This window comes from Rhinolophus sinicus, linkage group LG01 (genome assembly GCF_036562045.2).
Source record: "Rhinolophus sinicus isolate RSC01 linkage group LG01, ASM3656204v1, whole genome shotgun sequence".
Classification (NCBI taxonomy): Eukaryota; Metazoa; Chordata; class Mammalia; order Chiroptera; family Rhinolophidae; genus Rhinolophus; species Rhinolophus sinicus.
The window spans coordinates 122,961,992-122,977,326 of NC_133751.1; the positions used below are offsets into that span (position 1 = coordinate 122,961,992).

Here is a 15,335-nt window from a genome sequence, read left to right on the forward strand (position 1 = left end):
ATTGATCAGTCCTATGACCTTGAGCAAGTCAGCATTTATCACTCTCAGATGATGCTTTTAAAGGGGCAAAACTGAAAGAAGATTAGATTCAACTGTTTAAATCTCTCAGTCAGAAAAAAGGACACACAGCCCACATTACTAGCAATCACCATGTATGGATTTTATGCTGGCCATTTTACCATTGTTTCCTGTGCTCAGGTCATTTAATATGTGCCTACCTACAGCATACCCATATGAATCTCCTTAAAATTGGCTTTCAATGTATGTCAGCAGATGGTATGTACAGCAGTTACATGTTATGGTAACTGCGGAATTTTTTATCCCCTGTATAACCTCTTGGTACTTTGTGACCTCTCTGAAGCACCCTTTCCTTGTTACAAAGTGACTCACTTTGGAGTTTATATATCAATTATAGGCTTGTTATGTTGCATAACTCCAAGGCAGAAATTTTCCATCATAAAGCTTTTGTCCTGGGTTTTCCCTTAACTAAGATTGCCTTGTGTGACCAATAAGCAATGTGAGCTGACATTTCAGAGCCCAAGCAGCTAATCTATGATTATATTTACTTATTTTCAAATATTTGCACCATCTGTGATTCTATATTCATTTTTTTTTTTTTTTTTTGATTCGCCGTTACAGCTCCAGGACTGTAGCTCTGAGTAGGAATGAAGCAGCACTCCAAATGTAGAATGTATTATGCGCATGAGATGGAATTTAACCATGGGACAGGGAAACAAAAAGAAAAAAAATAAATTCAGGAAAGCAAATGTATATTAGTTCTCCACCTTCAAAATGCAAACTGTGTTGATTTTCCTGTACTTATAGGTAATATAAAAATGGATGCCATATATGTTCATGACCAACCCCTAATCCATGTTTGCTTTGGAACCAGGATATTTCCATATAACCTCCATATCAACAAAAACAAAAGCTCAAAATTAAAGGTACTCCGAAGTTTGGTCAAAATAACAGACTAAGGAGTTTTAAAGCTGGTATTTGCAGTATCCAGCAGTTTGACTTTCCACCACTTTGCCTCCATCTAGTATAGCAACCCAATTCATATTAATAACCAAGGAAAAGGAGAGGGGGAGGGGGAGGAAAAAAGGGAGGGAGAGAGGGGGAGGGACAGAAGGAGGAAGAGAAAGGAAGGAAGGAAGGAAGGAAGGAAGGAAGGAAGGAAGGAAGGAAGGAAGGAAGGAAGGAAATCACCATTTTAAGCACCCCCTGGATAATAAAACTGTCTCATTACTGATACTCACAACAATTCTGCAAAGTAAGCATTATCTATTTCCAAATGAAGTATTAGATTCAGATACTGGGTAACTTGCTCAAACTAATAAGTAGAGTTTAAACTGAGGTTAAATGAATAGAAAGTCCTAGTTGTTTCCACTACAAAGATTCCTGTATGACTCAAAAATATTTTTATTTATTTATTTCACATGTAAAAGTTTCACAGATCTTGTGTTGGATCTTGGTACTCTGACAAAATCACCACAGAGTCTAGAACCAGTCTTAGTTTCCAAGAAATCCAGTGAATGAAAAGCCTCTTGTTTCTCTCAACTCCCCAAGAAAGCTCTAAAATTCACCTGCATGCTTTCCAGAGTTCCTAAATGCACCCCTCCTAGTGTAAGAAGGGGTTCATCCATCAATAGTCCATCCACTACTGAACTGCAATTTCAAATGCCGACCGTAGAGATCAATGGGTGATCATTCACGCTGAACAGAAGAGAGGAGGCTTAAGGATGCAGTGTCTGCATGGATGGTGAGAGGTGCTGTCATGGCAAGTTGGAGAAGAGGCATATGCAGTTCTGTGAAGTCAAAGGCTAGGTGCCAAAAGTCTAAGGACTACTGTCCTAGAGCTAATACAACACAATAGAGATGCCAAGAAATGTTAAGTGAGTAGTTCTGCCTACAGATTCAAAGCTCTTAAGAACTCTTTAAAAGTTACTCTGATGCCAAGTGTTAAGGAAGGCAGATGTGTCACTGAGACATTCTCTGTCAGTAGCTGAATCTGGCAGCACAACACACGGAGAATGGCCATAAGTGAAAAGACAAAGGAATTAGATTCAGTGATTGGAACAATTTCTCAAAATGCTATCACCATCTAGGACTTTATGGCCATCTGAAGGAAGAATGTGGGAAGGCAAGGAAGGTGACTGAGGATGTCACAGTAGTGTAGATGCTAGGGAATCAACAAGGATAGAGACTGGATCTCAGAAACATAGGTAGAAGGAATTAAATTTGGATTTGGAGATGGCAAAAATGTAAAGAGACACAGACAGACCAAAAGTACCATCCTGTAACACAAAAGGCATTGGAGCTGTAAGCAGACATTTTTAAGGAGTGGCAAATGTGGAAGAATCACCCATAATGCCATAATGTGGCAGCAATGTTGTATAAACCTCATTTTAGAGCAATTGTTAAGTAACCTCCATAGATATGAATGAGGGTGGATCTCGTTCATTTCAACTGGAGGTTCAATTCACACCCATCTATCACTGCTATTGTGATTGGCAAGAAGTGGAATATGAGTATTTTCTAGGATCCGAGAAAAGGAATGGCTCCGATGAAGATGTTGGATATATCTTCAAAATATACTCTATTTCTTAGAACACTTATATTTTACAGTAGTCTAAAAAGAAAACAAAAACAAGTGAAATGTACATCTCCTCCCTTAAAATTCCTAAAAGTTAATGGAGTAGATAGAAAAGGTATTTATAAATTCATAGATCCTACGAAATGTAAATTGTATGATAATCTAGCCAAACAAATTACCTATTTCCACATTTGAGAGATTCTTCATGAATTTCAGACTTTTCCTCTTGAAAAGATACGTTTTTGACCTCTATTCAAAAGGCGTCTTGATTCCTAATCTTTGTGTCTGTGTCTAAGAGAGAAGAATCATAAATCCAAGTTTGTGAAACATTGATTTAAAAGGTTGTTTCATAAAGGAAAGATTTCCATGTTTTGTTTCAAAACGTGAATTGAAAAAAAATGGCCATGTCTTGTATTTATTAACTAATATTAAAACCTTTCCAGGAGGTGACATGCAATTAATGAAAGTGTCAGTATCAAAGTTTTCACTGACTAGATTCCCCTTGCGAAAAGTAAACCCATGTATCAGTTACAAGAAAGATCTACTTCTACCCTATAAAGCATTATTAATGCAACTTCAAGTGGTCTCTCTGGTCCATTACTTGAAAATAAATTGCAGGAGAGTCTGCCATTCAAGTTCTCAATTATATAATTCAGATTTGTCATATTTATGTGTTCAGAGAAGAGACTTTCGGATGGAACAAGAAATTGAGTCTTCATTTAGCTCTCAAAATGGAGGTGGGAATAAAGATAATAAAAATGGCTTTTTCCTTCACTTTTCTTCATTTGCTATCTTGTAACCTGATACATAGGTTTTCGTATTGACCTGAGAAAATCAATAAGTATGATAAATTACAATACTATTAAAGTCAGATAATATACAGCTTAGTGAGAGAAGATACAGTTTGGCTTGGCTTTGCTTTCCCAGACATAGGTCAGTTTTGATTATACACTTAACTAACTTTTCTTAAATTTCAACTCAATATAGCATCAGCTCCCATATGCAAAGAATTTCTAAGTCAATCATTTCTGGAAACCAAACTTCTGGAAAAAGAATATTAAACCACGAACATTTCAAAGAAGATCTTGTCATTTGGAAAAACAGGTTATCATTTAAAAACAGTAGAAGTCAGTCAGGTCATTGTAAATTTATTTTCACTTAATGTCTTATAATAATCTGACTCTAAAATACCCAGTATATTTATATCATAAGTGTGTGAACACACACACACACACACACGTTATGTATAAGTTTGGCAATGTGTATACACACACATTCAGCACTTCCATTAATGTAAATGCAAAAGTACATTAGCAACAAAAATGAAATCCATTCTCAGGTGATTTAGAAGTATAGTAACAATAAGAATAAAAATACTAAGTTATACCATGGGCCATTCACATAGACGACCTCTAACTCCCAACAGTCTCAACCTGCTTTTCCTTTAAAGATGAAGGAATGGTTTTAGAGGGGTTAAGTAGCTTTCCCTAGATTTCACAGTAAATGGTAGAAGGATTCAATCTGAATTCTGTATGACTCTGTCCTCAACCCTACCTCATAGTGCCTCTCCCCAAAATATAATTAAATCTGAAAGTCATTTGACAATCCCAAAAATATTGTAGAATATTCTGGTTAATGGAATAAGCATATTATCTGAAAGTTGGCTTAAAAATTATTACTGTTTTAACAATTTTCAAATGGACTATAGCATGACTAACTTGAAAAGCAAATGTTGTTTTATTTATGTAGAAAATATTACTAAGAGGACTGTTAACATCAATTAATAAACAGAACAGTTCAAAATAAAATATTTATTTTATCAGTTTTGGATAAAAGCGAGTTTTCTGTATTTAGCCTGGCAGTGGGTATGTCTGAACTCCTGAGAATTCAGGACAGCTTAACAAAAATGAAACTACAATAAATTCATCCTCCCCACTGAACCTACACCACAGCTTTCTCTACCATCCTGAAAATGAAAAGCATTCCTTAAATTAATACTTAATAAATGATAAGAATGTCTACCGAGGGAGGGGAAGGTAGGTGTACGGTTTAAAAGCCTTTGGAGAACAGGTGCTCTCTAAATAGAGAAAAGTAAGAGGTTGGTTATTGCCCAAAAGCTTGTGGATTATGTCAGTACACCCTTCCAAACAGTAGTGTGCTGGGAATGACTCAAAGCAGCTGTATGACTCAAAGCTGGCAGCATATACTACAGCAGAAACATTTCTAACTTTGCGTGAGAAAATGTGTTTATGAAGAAGTTTACATTCCCCCCATCATTTATTTGCCATTTTTTGGACCTTTTACAGGTCTTCAGATGGGAAAATTTCCAAACTTTCTTAGTTGATGTATGTTCTACCATGTTTCACCGAAAATAAGACCTAGCCGGACAATCAGCTCTAATGCATCTTTTGGAGCAAAAGTAATATAAGACCGGTCTTATTTTACTATAAGACTGGGTGTATTATAATATAGTATAATGTAATGTAATATAATACAATACAATACCGGGTCTTACTTTACTATAATATAAAACTGAGTCTTATATAATATAAGACAGGGTCTTATATTAATTTTTGCTCCGAAAGACACATTATAGCTGATTGTCCGGCTAGATCTTATTTTCAGAGAAACACGGTAGTATATACCCTCATTATGTTTCACTAATACATGAACTTGATTAGAATACACATAAAGTCACTCAGCAAGTATGAAAATATATGGAGGTAATTTTAATACAAATACCTAATTTTATTGCACTTTGCTTTATTGTGCTTCACAGTTACTGTGTTTTTTACAAATTGAAGGTTTGTCACAACCCTGCATGGAGCGAATTTATTGGCACCATTTTTCAACAGCATTTGTTCATGTTGCATCTCTGTGTCACATTTTGGTACTTAGCACAGTCTTACAAACGTTTTCATTATTATTATATTTGTTATGGTGATCTGTGGTCATTGATCTTTTATGCTACCACTTTAACTGTATGGGGGCACCATAAACTGCACCCATATAAGTTGGCAAACTTGATAAATGTGTTGAGTTCTGACTGCTCCACCGACTGGTTGTTCCCCATCTCTCTCCCTCCCCTCAGGCCTCCCTGTTCCCTGAGTCACAACACTGTTGAGATTAGGCCAATAATAATCCCACAATGGCCTCTAAGTGTGCCAGTGAAGTGAACCATCACATGTCTCTCACTTTAAATCAAAAACAAGGAATGATTAAGCCTAGTGAGTAAGGCATGTCGAAAGCTGACATAGGCCAAAAGCTAGGCCTCTTGCACACAACACCCAAGCTGTAAATGCAAAGGAAAAGTTCTTAAAAGAACTAAAAGTGCTACTCCAGTGAACACATGAATGATAAGAAAGAAAAACAGCCTTCTTGTTGATAGGAAGAAAGTTTCAGTGGTCTGGATAGATCAAATCAGCCACAACACCCCCTTAACTCAAAGCCTAACCCACAGCAAGGCCCTAACTCTCACCAATTCTATGAAGGCTGAGTGAGGTGAGGAAGCTGCAGAAGAAAAGTTTGAAGCTAGCAGGGGTTGGTTCATGAGGTTTAAGGAAACAAACCATCTTCATAATACAAAAATACATGATGAAATAGCAAGTGTTGATATAAAAGCTGCAGTCAGTTGTCCAGAAGATCTAGCTAAGATAAGGTGGTTTACACTAACCAAAGGTGACTACACTAACCCACGGTTTTCAATGTAGACAATACAGACTTATATTGGAAGACAATACCATCTAGGACTTTCATAGCTAGAGTGGAGAACTCAGTGTCTAACATCAATGCTTCAAAAGACTGGGTGACACTCTTATTAGGGGCTAATGCAGCTGGTAACTTTAAATTGAAGCCAATGCTCATTGACTATTCCGAAAATCCTAGGGCCCTTAAGAATCAATCTACTCTGCCTGCACTCTATAAATGGAATAACACCTGGAAGGCAGCACATCTGTTCATGCCATGATTCACTGAATACTGTTAAAACATACTGCTCAGAAAAAAAAAGAAAAAAAAAAAGATTCCTTTCAAAATATTGCTGTTCTTTGACAAGACACCTGGTCATCCAAGAGATCTGATGGAGATATACAAGGAGATTAATGTTGTTTTCATGCCTGCTAACACCACATCCATTCTGCAGCCCACCAGTCAAGGAGTCATTTGTGTTTTCAAGTCTTTTAACACATACATTTTGTAAGGCAATAGCTACCATGGTCAACCCTCTGATGGATATGGGCAAAGTAAACTGAAAATTTTCTGGAAAGGGTTCTCCATTTCGACGTCATTAAGAACATTCATGAATCATAGGAAGAGGTCAAAGTATCAACATTAACAGCAGTTTGGAAGAAGTTGATTCTAACCCTCATGGATGACTTGGAGAGGTTCAAGACTTCAGTAGAGAAAGTAACTGCAGATGTGGTGAAAAGAGCAAGATAATTAGAATTAGAAGTTAAGCCTGAATTGCTGCAAGCTCACGATAACATTTCAATGGATGAGGAGTTGCTTTTTATGGATGAGCAAAGAAAGTGATTTCTTGAGATGAAATCTACTCCTGGTGAAGGTGCTGCAAAGACTGCTGAAATGACAACAAAAGAGTTAAAATATTATAAAAATGTATGTGATAAAGCAGTGGCAGGGTTTGAGAAAATTGACTCCACTTTTGAAGAAGTTCTACTGTGGTTAAAATGCTATCAGACAGCATCACATGCAACAGAGAAATCATTCACGAAAGGAAGAGTTGAGCTATGCATCAAACTTCATTGCTCTCTTATTTTAAGAAACTACCGCAGCCAGCACCGCCCTGATCAGTCAGCAGCCATCACCATCAACATCGAGACAAGACCATCCATGAGCAAAAAGATCAGGATTCAATGAAGGTTCGGGTGATGGTTAGCACTTTTTAGCAATGAAGGATTTTTTAATTAAGATACGTACATTTTTAGACATAATTCTATTGCACACTTAACAGACTGCAGTATAATGTCAACATGACTTTTACATGAACTGGGAAACCAAACTATTTGTGTGGGTGTCTTTACTGCAATAGTCACTTTATTGCAGTGGTCTGGAACCAAACCCGCAATATCTCCATGGTATGTATGCCTGTCGTTGAAACATCAAGAACTGATATGTGCATTTAAATATTGCATAGGAATACCTGTAGAAAAAGCCGTGTGAAAAATTATTTCAAATAATGCTGAGCCCAGTACTGAATCAGTCATCCCCACCTCCAATGAGAGTAGGCACCACCACCCTGGGGTCCCAAGAGCTCCTATGCTATGAGCATTCTTTGGCCACAGGGACTGAAATCTCACCTCCTAAAATAATTCTATAAATTACACCTCTCTGTTCTGCAAACGTCCTCTTTCTCCAAGCTAATTAGCTTATGAAATGCATTACACTGAAAACAATATGCAACATATTCATCAGCTAATTCACTTGCTAGTGAGAATTAGCTAATGTTTACTTTCAGCCTGGCCCCTTACAGCATAGGGCAGTAAAGAGGCAGTTTTGATTGAATGGAGGTAGGGATGTAACAGACTATTTTGAAGTCTGCATGTCTGCCAAATCAGATCTGATGTCCAAACCAAATAATACATATTATACTATTAATATAATATTTATATGCATATATGCAAACTCATGTTTTCACACAAATATGTATACTGAACAATACAATATTCTGCAAAATGTTAAAATAATATACCAGTTGTAGATAGCTCAATGATCCTCTAAGCTTTTCCCCCCAGGCTCCTATTCCTAGACTATGCATTTAATGAGAGCACTTGGCATGAGACAGGCGTTATTCAAAAACTTTTACATATTATTTCATTTAATTCTTACAAGCATGTAAAAGACCTATAGTCACCTCTGTTCACAGATTAAATATAGAAAATGAGTTATCCTGCCCAATAAAACACAGGCATGACTGATGGAGCTGGGATATGAACCTGCATCTGTGCTTTCCAGTGCTTAACCCATAGACAATAGTAAACGATAATTTGTGGTCGATGATATAAAAACTCATAGTCCTAGTTGCAACATTCTAGTGCTGTGTATGCTACATGGTACACTGCAAATAAATTTAAAATATGCCTATGAGGACTAAAGCTTAAAATATTGTGTAATCATAAATGGTTCAAGGAATCACAATTTTGAAATAGTTTTATTTTTACTCAGACTGGGAGAAATTTGAATTCAGTGTTCTATTTCCAATGTAATGCACTGCATAAGATAATGTGGCATTAATATTTAATAATACAATTTTCTTCAACCTGTTTTTATATAGTTTAATCTTTCTTAAATGTGCAATTTGCTCAGTCCCTGAAATAAACAGATAGGGATTAGAGGCTTATAAGCAAGGGATATTTTGTGATACGTTGTAAATTCAGTAAACTGTCACATATATATGAAGATAAACATGATATATACGCAATAAAGAAATTAAAGGATAGTAGAGAATATATAATATCTCCCAAATCATAAGGAGTTCTACATAATGCCTGTATGCAATCTAAATCATCTTTTATAACTAAATTATGTGGAACTCTCCCAACAATTAGATACTATTTATTTTATGTTGAATGCTTGGGAGAAAAAGTAATAAATCTTCTATTAAGCAAAGTTGTTCAACATGATTTCTAAAGCTATTTTTGAAGTTCTGTGCTGAAAATAGTTTATAGACTACATTATGACATGTTTATATATAAGGGAAACAAGGAAGACAAACAGTTTTGTAAGTTTTCATTAAGCATATATTTGAAAATTTTAATCAAGTTTGCTAGACCAAAGGTGAAATAAAATACTGAATCCTAACTTTTGCATGGAAACATTTTAGGTTAATATTACCTAAAAGTCAAAAGTACAATATATATTTTACAAAGGGCATTTTACACATTACATAATTAATTTTGACACATGAATTATTTTATTAAGAGGTTGCTACATGTTCAACTGTAAGAGAAAGGTTTTCTACCAAAATTAGTTTTTTAAAGGAAAATGCATAACTAAGGCTGTCTTTGCAGCCAAACAGTTGCTTATCAAAATGCATTTTTCAATCCTACTTCAGATATTAAGGTTGTGGTTTTCCTTTTGTTTCTGTATTCACTTGCTTATTTTTGTTTCTGTTTTTGCTTTGGTTTGATTTGGTTTCCTGGAGCTGCAAGGACAAACATTCTAGGAAATTTTTACCCATTGGATTCAGCAGAAGGGTGCCACCTGGTGGAAACACCGGCAAATTCTAAACCAGGTCTGACTGTAAAATGTACTCATTCAACAAACCTTGAAAGTCTCATTGTTACCAAGGGAAAATGATACAAAGATATTTCTGAAAAACAAGTTTCTATGTACTTATCAAGACCTGTCTGATTCTTTTTATGTTATTGCTATCAAAAGACGAAATGCTAACTTTAAAATTTCAAGAGCCATTATTATTTGTTGAAGCTTTAAAACAAATTCTTCATCCATTTTACATTCAAGGTAAATTTACACACACACACACACACACACACACACACACACCACATGCACACAGGCCCTATTTGCAATTATCTTGCATTTTTCTGATAGATGTGTGGGACTGCGATTGTATAGAATTTAGAAGGCAGGCTTTTAGACTTAAATGAGTTTATTTTATCTTAAATATCACAGACTAGGAATAAGTCTCATTTCCATCACTTATGAAGACAAGTTTGATCAAGTTGCATTAATCCTTTGTATTCATTAATCCTTAGTTTCATTAATCCTTTGCATTCTCGTCTCTAAAATGGGGATGACAATAGGACCTACTTCAAAAAAGTTGCTTTGAGGATCAAATAGGAAAACTTATTCAATACATGCTACCTTACCATCCTGGAGGACAGTACTGGGCGAGAATTTTAAAAAGTGATTTTAAAAAACACTAAGTTACACTGAGCCACTCAAGATGTTTGATCCCTTAATGTAAAATGGGATATCAATCAATTTAATGGAAATAATAGTACCTGCTCAAATCAAAGCATCTACTTTTAGAACTTTTGTAAATGTGGAGTGTTAGGAAAACAACAAAAATAATTGTCATAAACATTTATTGAATCAATGATGCTTTAAAGGAAAAACTACTGAGATGATAAAAAGTATTTCCGATGATTCAGAGTATTCATAAAAGTATACAGGCTCTGCTAGTCTTGCTGCTGCTGCTCCTCAGGGAAGCAGTGTCCCTGGCCATGGCACCCTGTGCCAGGGGACAGTAACATAAGATGGAACAGGAAGGTCGAACTCTCTAAAGGACCGTAACAACCACCAAGTTATATGGTCATAACCATTTCACCCAGAGTTAAGTCCATGGGCTTCTACTGTGTTGTAAGTAGAAACAGGTGTCCGATAGCCTCAGGACAAGGCGTTTTGAGGTTTCATGAAAGTCTCTACGTGGAAAAACCTTCTGGCAGCATTTAAAAGCTTAAATCACACAAAATCAATATATAGTAACTGATGGCTGAAACACACCCTCTATTTAAACATTAAGTAGGAATTCATAAAGCTATGTTTTTATTTAAATTTGGGAATCACTTTTTTTCAGAACGATCACAAAAGTCTGATCAATCATGTCTAAGTAGAGGCATTGTCTAATACCACAAAAGAGTTGTGTGACAATTGCAGAATTAGACCACAGTGACTAATACTGTTAATAAAAACAGTAATCTGAGAGTAAATAGTTCCAGCATTTGCAGCAATTGTCCACATTATCTGGCCATCATTTCACATGTCCAGCTTTAGACAAAGAATGTATTACTAGATATAGGTATTTTCTGCGAGTGTTTGAAAAACCCTCAATTGGATGCTGCCATGTATATTTCAGCCTGGCTTTCCTTCCCCTTACAAAATTAATCTCTTTCGTTTTAACTCAACCAGAATATGCATATCATTGACATTTTTAAATCATGTAAATGCTCAGAAAGGCACTTTAAAAACTCAATGAAAACAGGAGTTCTGCAAATGGCCACTCCCTAAATATTAGGAATGGCCATAAACAACAACAAAAATGCATGCAAACAAGAAAAACAGATTCAAGCGTGAATGTATCTCTTTATATGAATTTGAAGTACCAGGTCTGTCCTGACAAAAGGCTTTGCTGTGCATATACAGCTTGTCCACTGTTTACACATACATGTTCCACTTCCAAGTGCTCTGTTCGGTTTCTCCCTCCCCACCTCCACCATCACTGAACCCTTTGCAGCACCTCAAGTAACCAGCTGGTGTCACAGGTTAGTGAGCAAAGATTTCATGTGGGGACTCTCACCTGACTAATCATTCTTATTGGTAGCATCATTCCAAGAGCAATAGAGACTCAGCAGCGTGTTAATGAAATTTAAGGGCTGTCAGCCTGAAAGAGGATGTTAAATTCTCTCCTGAAATTATTTTTATAATCTGCTAACCAGTCGAGGCGACCTTGTAGTGTGTGCTGCAAAGAGCAGGAAAAAGAGGTATATGGGGAAGGGACGTGTAATATAAATGGTTTAATACTTTCATGCTTATCTTAGGGTAGGGAGCAAAGAGAATGGTTTAAAAAAAGAAAACTGCTTTGTATAAACTGCAACATTCACCCCAGTGAACGGAGAAGGGGGAGAGTTAAGGCGTTGGGAAATCCTCACCACCTGTATGAAACGTGCGAGGGGAAGGAGAAGAGAAGGAGAGAAGGCAGAGACCACAAGCCGGGAGAGATGACCAAGACAAGAATATTAATAACAGCAGCCCCTGAATCGCGTCCTCTGCCTCACGGCCCCTCCTGGGCAATTTAAACAGCTCCCCTTCACTTGCTCCTCGGTGCTTAGAATATGGGAAGACGGCGCCGCTCCTGAATCCCAGCTGCTTGCAATCTCCTTCACCCCACTTCTAGCAATGAGCTGGGAGTGTCTCTGCCAGGAACGCGTCTGGCGGCCTTTGACAGCGCACTTGGGGCAAAGGGCCCATCTCAGTACCCCGGCGCCTCTGTGCTCCAGCCTCGTGGCTATCCGCTGACCTAAGTGTAGCCCTCTGGTCTCAGTCTCTAACTGATGTAAAAGTGACAGCACCTGGAGCCCACGCATCACAGCTTCCCTCCTGCTCGCCAGGGTACCTTAGCGCTCCCGACCCTACAACTTTGGAAAAAGCGACACAGAACTCCCCAGTCACCCAATACAGGGACAGAGAGAAGTTGAGATTCCACCGTACGGCTAGGCTACAGATCCCTAAAGACCGAAACAAAAAAGGAGGTGGTCGGTGAGGAAAGGCGTTAAAGGGATAGAAATAACCCTCAGCCAGCACAGGGCACCTCATCTCTGCAGACACAACACATCTGGACCCGGCAAATCACTAAAGCCAGTATCTTCTCATCTCCTCCAAAGAATGAATGTCTTTTTGCTCCCAAGCTCCGCTCCTATCAGCAGACCACAGATGCCTGGTAAACCCTCTTCCCCCTTTCACCCCTCCCCCATCCCGGTCTCCTCAAAGAAAAAAAGAAACAGAAAGAAAAACTCATCCAGCCTAAAGGTCATTTGCCTACTCGGGTAGCTTTGACCAGCGCTGGTCTCAGCTACGTGAAGATAGGGCTCCAACACTATAGATGGACGCCTCCGGGAGCGCAGCGATTCCTCCAATGTGCGTTAGTAGAAGCCAAGAGGCCCCCATTCCTCGGCCCCAGCCACCTCGCCCTCCCTCAGTGGCCCGCCCGCCAGGGCTTCCCGGGCCACCCCAGCCTTTACCTCTCTACCCACTTCCCCGCGGCTCTCCACCGTGCGCATCCTCTCGCCCAGCCCAGGAGCGCACTCAGATGCTCTAACTTCCTGCGGAGTCCATGGAAGAGCGAAGGAGAGCCTGGAACTGGGGCGCGGGGAGGCTGGGGAGAGGGAGGCGTGGGAGCTGAGCCGGTCAGGAGGGGCGGGGGAGCGCGGGCTGGAGCCTCCCTTCTCGGGAGGGCCTGGCCGCTACTGCCAACTCTCACCTGGTCCGCCGACTGCGCCTGGCTAACCCTGGCCCCCGGGGTGGGCTGCTGCTCCTGCTTCATGGCTGTCATCCCCGGCGGCCCGCGTCGGCGCTCACTTCCTCGCGGGCACTTCAGACTCGGGAACCGTCACTTGGCAGCGATCGCATGTCACAGGCGCCCGACGCTCTCCGAATTGGCGGAAGGGAAACAGGCAGCGACGGTGGGGGGAGGGGAGCGTAGGGAGGGGAAGACGGGCGGCACCAGGCAGGCTCCCCCTTGCAGGATCCCTCCTTTGGCTACCGCAGAACCTCTAACTCCCCAGTCCCCCCGCCCCCCACCACTCCTAAGCTTACAGAGCCTCGGAGACCAGACACGACCAAGTGGCAAGTTAGTGGAGCGGCGCGCGGCGGGCGAGGGGCACCTGACCGCGCTGGAGCGTCGTCGCGCAGAGCCTGAGGAGCCGGGCTTGCATTCTACCGCAGTCCGCGCCCCCCACCCGCCCCGGGGGCTCTCCGCGCGGGGCTCAGCGCGCCAGGTGGAGCAGCGGGGCGCCGCGCTCCAGCATCTCCGGAGCAACCGCAACGTGGGAAAACCCTGCGCGTCTCGCGAGCTCCTCACACGCGCGGCCAAGGCTGCGGGGCTCCGAGGGCCCCCTCACCCCCCCGCCCCCCCCGCGGGCTTCTCCTAAAACCCGGAGAAGCGGAGTGCGCCCATGAAAAGCCTTTAGTGGCTCCAGCGCTGTCACTGGGCATGCTCCAGCGCTCCGAGAAGGCAGGGGCAGCGGGGGACTGGGGCTCCAGAGCCCCACCGAAGCCACCAACACGTGTCGGGACCCAAGAGGTTGTTCCAGATTATGACCCGAAGCTCTGCGCCTCCTAATTTGGGACAATGGACATTCTTTAGCCTCTAGCCTGGATTCTCTTGCTACCTGCCTGGTTGATGCCAGTGGAATTCCTAAAGGTTGATTTAAAACAACACTAACCGATGATGATATTCTGGTACTCACTGTTTTTTTTTTTGTTTTTGTTTTTTTTTTTTCCTGGACACGTAGAAGAGTCTTCAAATTTCAAGTCCGTCCCCAGCCTTCTCTTTGCTCAACACAACCCTCTCTCCTTCAGAGTCTGTTTATTGAGCACATATCAGGTGCCAAACACACAGGAAAGTTTGGAGGGATTGCAGGGAAGAGGGACTAAAACCAAGCCGAATTTACCAAATTCTCAGCCTGCTGAGAGTCTAAGTTATAGCTTGAGTACTGGGAGCCTGGAGCAAGGATACAAATCAATGAGTCAATGGAGCACTTTGGAAGTTGAATCCCTGTGGGTGTAATAGACACAGTCAACCAGTTTCATCCCATGAACTAGCATGTGACTTTGCCATGGTACCAGAAAGGACCTGCCCACAAAAGATGGGTAACAAGCAATCCCCAAGTCTTAGGCACAGATGGGAGGAGATTGCTCAGGGGAGGAAAGGCAGGAGGGAGATAAATATCCAGATGTTACTGGATTCAGCACCCGTGGGTTATGAGGAGGTTCCAGCAGAAGGGACAGAAATTATGGATGGGGGAGGGGAGGGGAGGAGCCTTGAGTTGTGTTTTATTGGCCAAGGACCAGCTCCTTCCTGGTGTGAGTTACCCAGTCCAAGCACCAGCCACTTCCTAGCTGAGAAGCTATTGTAGGATAGTAGGAATTGTGCTCCTGCCTCGTTAATTCCTAAAACATGGATTGTCACACTTGTTCTAAACATTAATTGTAACAATAGTTCCTTTAAAATGCGTAGTTTTAAGAAGAAAAATCAGTGTTC

General features: G+C 40.4%; 1 protein-coding gene across 3 annotated transcripts in view; it reads right to left on the minus strand.

The window, feature by feature from the left end:
- Positions 1–15,335, minus strand: part of DPP10 (dipeptidyl peptidase like 10) — a 1,304,160-nt gene that overhangs the window by 600,208 nt on the left and 688,617 nt on the right. Inside the window, exon 1 of one of the 3 annotated variants that reach the window (XM_074335432.1) lies at positions 13,554–14,171. The exons of 1 other annotated variant lie outside the window; for it this stretch is intronic. In XM_074335432.1, coding sequence (XP_074191533.1) covers positions 13,554–13,625 — 72 coding nt within the window. In that variant the 5' untranslated portion in view covers positions 13,626–14,171. Of the gene's footprint in view, positions 1–13,314; positions 13,518–13,553; positions 14,172–15,335 lie in introns of those variants that run through there. One more of the 3 variants, XM_074335443.1, reaches the window with a different exon arrangement.